The sequence below is a fragment of the Bactrocera latifrons genome, unplaced genomic scaffold (assembly GCF_001853355.1).
Source record: "Bactrocera latifrons isolate USDA-ARS-PBARC rearing strain unplaced genomic scaffold, ASM185335v1 scaffold_866, whole genome shotgun sequence".
NCBI classification, from domain to species: domain Eukaryota; kingdom Metazoa; phylum Arthropoda; class Insecta; order Diptera; family Tephritidae; genus Bactrocera; species Bactrocera latifrons.
Window position 1 is genome coordinate 25,932 of NW_017537563.1, and position 5,984 is coordinate 31,915.

The following is a 5,984-nucleotide window of genomic DNA, read 5'->3' on the forward strand; positions in this document are numbered from 1 at the left end:
GAAGATGGACAACTCTTGATAAACTTTCTACGAGATAAATTAGAATTACAAATGAATAATGACCGTAATGAGCCAACTACAAGACATTGATCAACAATCGATGCAGTTTTTTCTAGATTTCTGTCTAATTTTAATTCTAAAATATATGTATCGTATTTCTCGTATCATAAGCCTATTGTCTCGGTTTTACAATCAACCACATTAATTACTGATGTACCCAATAATGAAAATAACGAATAAAACAATGAAAAAAAAAATAAAAGATCTATGCAAAAATATTAATTTACTAATGAAAACATAAAATAAATTTAAATATTTGTAGGAAATTAATATATGTATATGTGCATACATGTATATATTGCACACACACATTCATATATATACATATAGATAGAGCGAAAGAAGTTTCACTTCAGTCGTATGGTCATAAGCACACAGGCGAAAAACTAAATAAAAGTTCATGTGTACTATTACCCGTTGTTGTGTTTTTCATCGTGTTTATTGACCACTGGATGTTGAATATATTCTCGTCCCACTTTTTGTCTATGTTTGTCGTGGGGAGTAACATTGACAAAAGTGTACGATTAACTCGTTCGGCATGACCCTTCGCCCTCGGTGTTAGAACTGCATTCAGTATGTGTTTTATATCGTTGTTAGCATAGTAGCTTTTAAAATCTTTAGAGGTAAAGGCTGTACCCCTATCAGTGATGATTCTTTCAGGAACTCCAAAATAACTGATAACTTTTTGTAACGTTTTTAATACTTACGTGCTTCGTTGCTGTACTCTTTACTGCTTTAATGATCGTATACTTCGAAAAGCGTCAACTATGACTAATATGTGTTCGTTTCTTTTCGTACTCTTGATAAATGGTCCTAAATGATCCATATGAACGGTTTTAAATTGTATTGGTACGATGTTGTCGAAATAATACTGTACTTAAATTTTACCACGTTGACGTTTGTTATATGCGCATTCAACACATGATTTTAAATATGATTTAAGGAAATTACGCATTCGTGGGAACCATATGTACGTTTTCATCTTGTTAACGGTTTTTTCAAAACCCAAGTGACCATTTTTATCGAGACATTCTTCTAACAATTTATGTCTTAACACTTTCGGAACAACCCATAATTTCTTTTCTTTTTAGTTTCTAAATAATCTATCTTTCTCAACACAAAATTCTTTCAAAATTTGTTTATCTTTGTTATTAATCTTTTCGACGATCTGTTTTATATTGTCGTCCTGTAACTGCATACTAAACAACTAATCGTTTAGTATAAGTAATCGACACTTTATCTACTCGTAGAGTTGCTACATCTGTTTCTTTACCCCTTTCGTTTCTACCCTGACGATGTACAATAGCGATATCGAATACTTGTATCCTTAACCACCATCGGGCAATTCGTGAAATAAGTTCTCTCCTACTCACTGCAGTTTTCACAGCGAAACAATCGGTTACAACTTTTACTGTTTTACTGTCGACTAACGTTTCAACTACAGCTAAAGTTTCAAGTTCGTAACTGTGGAAACTTTTTTCGGTATCGCTCATCGATGTACTGTAATACGCGACTGGCTATAATCCATCGCATTCGTTTTGTAACAATACTCCCGCTAAACCAGCTGAACTAGCATCTGCAGGAATTTCGTGATTTCCATTTACTCGATATGCAACTAAGTAGTAGAGGCTTTGACGTCAGTTTCTGCTTTAATTCGTTAAAGTTCCAATTAAAGATTTAATTTTTACGTAACAGTTTTCGAATAGGTTCGGATATTATTGCGTAACCTGGAATGAAGTTTCGAAAATATTCACTCAACCCTAGAAATCTTCTAACTTCTGTAACATTTGTTGGTCGTTCATAATTCTTGTTTTAGCTTGGCCTGGAGTTAATCTATTCGGTGATATTTGACGTCCAAGGAAATTTATTGTCGTTTTCAAAAACTCGCATTTTGAGATATTCAATGTCAAATTAGCTTCTTTTAAAGTTTCTAAAACTGTCGTAAGTTTCGAAACATTTTTTCACAGGTATTACTGCAGATAAGTATGTCGTCCATATTCGAAACAGATGAAGTCGAAGTCAGATGAGAATTAATATTTCGCATAGGGTTACCTTACAATTGGTAAAACTTTTACCAAAACGTTTCAATTGATGAAACAAGTTTATGGCGATGATTGCCTATCCCGTAGCAGAGTGTACATACGTGTGGTTCCAATGTTTTAAAAATGATCCTGAGGACATACATGACGATCAACATGTGGATAATGAAAATTCGTGATCACCGGAAATTCCATCGAAACTGTGAGTGAATTCATCAAAAATACGCCGAAATCATCATTGAAATGCATATAAATGGAATTGAACATCTTCAAAACATCGATTTATCGAATTTTGACCGAACATTTGGGCTTACGAAAGGTGTGTGCATAGTTTGTTCCGTACAAATTGACTGACGACCAAAAATTGTTCAGAATCCAACGATTAGTTGACAAAAATCACATTTTAACCATTAACAACTCCCCGTATTCACCTAATATGGCACCGTGCCTTCTTCTTCCATTTCGGAAAAATTCATTTTCTAATGAAAGGAAAGCGTTATGCGGGCATAGAGACCGTTCAAAAGGCTTGCACCGGCATGCCAACATGCTTTTGAAACGTGCAAAACGCTGTATTGCAGCAGAGGGAGACTATTTTGAATAAAATAAATTGATTTTGCCCGAAAAAACCATTTGTTCTGTTTTTTTTTTAAGTTCTGTTTACTTTGGAAAGCACCTTGTATATGTTAAAGTTGCTGTGATTGTTAATTTATGTGGGTATATAGGTACACCCTAATACTTATGTTTTGTGTAATTGAGAGCTCGTTGAAGAGATCAATGCGTTTTTACTCTCGTTGAAGAAATATCTTATGAGGATGTATAGTTTGTCTACACCTATAATTACAGCTTTTACAGCAGAAAACTTTCCACTTTACAGAAATTCGATGAATTCCATCATATATTCAAAATTAAACTTCAAACTTCTAAAACTTTAAAGCCGTTTTTTTTAGAGACCATAGTCTTTGAAGAAATTTGGATCTAAGTTTCCAAATATTCCAATTGTAACCCGTTATTTGTATAGCTATGTTATAGTGGATCGTGCTTTTCTATTCTATTGCCACTCTTTTACAAAAATTTTCAATTAATTTATATATGTACCTTGAGATTTGATAACCAGTTCCACATAAGTATAATATTACTTTTACTTATTTCAGTTTAGTTTGTTGGTTTCTTTTCCGTTATATGAAGCTAACTCCTGCATTTTTATTCATCCTCTTTTGCAGTAATTCACTCATTTGTTAGTTAGCAAAACTTTAGATTTAATAATGTCAAAACAGAAAATGTTTTGATAATTAGGCATCCATCAGATTGAGAGTATACAAATACATATAAATTACTTTTGTGGGTATGATTTTCGTAAATAATGTGTAAAGTTTTAAAGAAATTCTAACCATTTATTTTGCTTAAATATTCGAGATTTTGGTAAGAGAATAATACCTTTGAAAGGAAGAAATAAAATAATTGAATAAAATTTGAAAATTTTTGTAAAATATAGGATTTTAGGAAGACACGACTTTCTGCATCAGGAAACCCGTCACAAAATTGTAAATAGGTTAAAAAATAATATGAATGAAAGCACTACATTGCATATTTAATTAATCAATCAGTTTGTTTTAAATTTTTCTCACATATACTTAAATACCTTGTTACATGTATAATATGTACATATTTAAATAACAGTATATACATATGTATGTATAAACATATTTGTGTCCATTTCTATTGTGTAAGCATAAACGTAAATGAAAGCGTTTACACACAAAGTAAAAGCATAATGTAATTAAAATGCAAGACAATTCGTACATTCCGTAAATATTTGTGTAGTACGTGATTAGATTTTATATCGCTTTAACCGTTTATTTTTAATTTGCTTTTATTTGGTATTAGTAGTGAATAAGGTTGTATACCTAAAACTTATTAAAAGGTTTCTTCAAAAGTTTCCATTTTATTTGCTTTCAGTATTACATTTTTAGGCCTGTGCTAATGTACTTTCAAAGTTTCTACCGCACGTTAATTTTAGCAAGATGAATTCAAGTGTAGGAATATATTTCATAGTGATATTTGTTACATACTTTTTTACAGCAGAAAGTTCAACGGATTTTTCACGAGATACATATCTGAATGCTCTTCAGAGCTCTCATCAATCTAGTTCGGGTACGCTTTTACAATAATATTGTATGAAGTTCTCATAATCATACTATAAAGATTATCGAACTACCGGGTGATTTTATATCGGTCAATGAGCATGACTTTCATATAACAGTGTTGTTACTAAATTATACAAAGTCGGGTCAATACTTCACCTGGTCCCCATATACCAAATATAAAAGTGTTAAGCTTGCTCTTGGCTCTATATCTTATAAATTGGATAATATGTAAGGTATCTTCGGAAAATTAGGTGAATGTATAACACAGGATACTATAGTAATTTAATGCTGAAAATGTGTGAAATGGGTCTCAAATTACTCCACTACTATCAAACCATATGCCCAAAATGTTTGGAAGTTTTCAGGAAATTGTGGAGAAGAGTGTTCTCAAGTATACTTGGGTGAACAAATTAGCCGATTTAATTGTATCCAATATATTGTGGAGCACACTTTACTGCTTTAATTAAAATAAAAACACTTTATACACTTTGGTTTTTTAATAACTTTATTTATAAAATAAATTTATATTTTATAAAGATAATGATTTGCCGGAGCTGGCGACCGAGGTTCGAGGTCGAACTCGGTAATCGCGGTTGAGGAGCGATATGTTGACGTATATGTATAACGTATCTTGTAGAGGACAATGTGCGAATGTCGATGTGCACAGTGTGTCGAATGTTGATGGGCGCAGTGTATGTGACGAATTGAGCCAGCCTCAACGTTGTCCATTCCTTGTGTTGGTTGGGTTGGTGTATAGGTGTGGTGAGTCATATTGGTGTTGTGTTGCAGTAGCATCCTGTGGTAAATTGCGCATACATATGTTTTCAAATGCAGATTCGAGATACTGTTTGTTGACGAAATTCTTTCATTCAATTAATCGGAGGAAATGAAAGCTCTATTTTTGTAATAACATATATATGTATGGGGAAACCAAATAATCGGCTTCAATTAAGCGGGAAGATTCACTCGTATTTTTTATGCGATATATTTTTGACCGGTACGATGGTTCAAATAAGTGGGAAAATCAATTAAGCATGGGATACTGTATCACTAATACTATGTTCCCGTTGGACAGATGATAAAACGGATGTTTTTCCCATTCAAGAATTCACATCGCTTAATATTTATTAAAAGAAAAAATTCTTATATAGTATTTTGTTATAAAAACAGCTTTCTTTTAAATGTTTCCCTATAATGAACGCATTTTTTTTTATTTGGGAAGTCGATTTTCAGGTGAATTCAGATTCATTGCGTTTAATTAATTTTTTGGTTTACATTTTTTTCTCTTTGTGGTGTCTAAATCAGCTGTGATAATGCAATAGATTTCCAATGTTGACAAGTAGATGGCTCAAAATCGGAGTCGCACCGAGAGATTTAGAATGGATCTCTTTCAGATCAGATCGATGAAGTGGTTTCAACTGTCATTTTTGTATGGCGAAATCTTGATAAATTTATAAGATTAGTAGGATAAACTACTCAAGAGCCGCAATGGTGTGATTAATTGTCGGTCTGAACATGGTAATAAACTAATAGATGGCGCTAGTAGAATTAAATCCATATATGTTTTAGTTTGTCTCAACCTTCTAAACAGGATAAAGGGATGTTCAACTTATTCCAGTGTGAGAGCGCTTCAAATAAGCCTTTTTATAACATTTTCCATTACGGCCTGATCGAACAAAATAAGAATTTTTGGACATTTTAAATTAAAACACCCAACATTTAGTACGAATAAAAATTACTC

The 5,984-nt window shown here is 32.4% G+C and overlaps 1 protein-coding gene across 1 annotated transcript in view; it reads left to right on the forward strand.

Moving 5' to 3' along the window:
- The first annotated feature begins 4,066 nt into the window (after window positions 1-4,066).
- Window positions 4,067-5,984, forward strand: part of LOC108977302 — a 5,732-nt gene continuing 3,814 nt past the window's right edge. Inside the window, exon 1 of the mRNA XM_018946914.1 lies at window positions 4,067-4,250. Within this exon, the coding sequence (XP_018802459.1) occupies window positions 4,121-4,250 (130 nt within the window). The 5' untranslated portion in view covers window positions 4,067-4,120. The remainder of the gene's footprint in view (window positions 4,251-5,984) is intronic.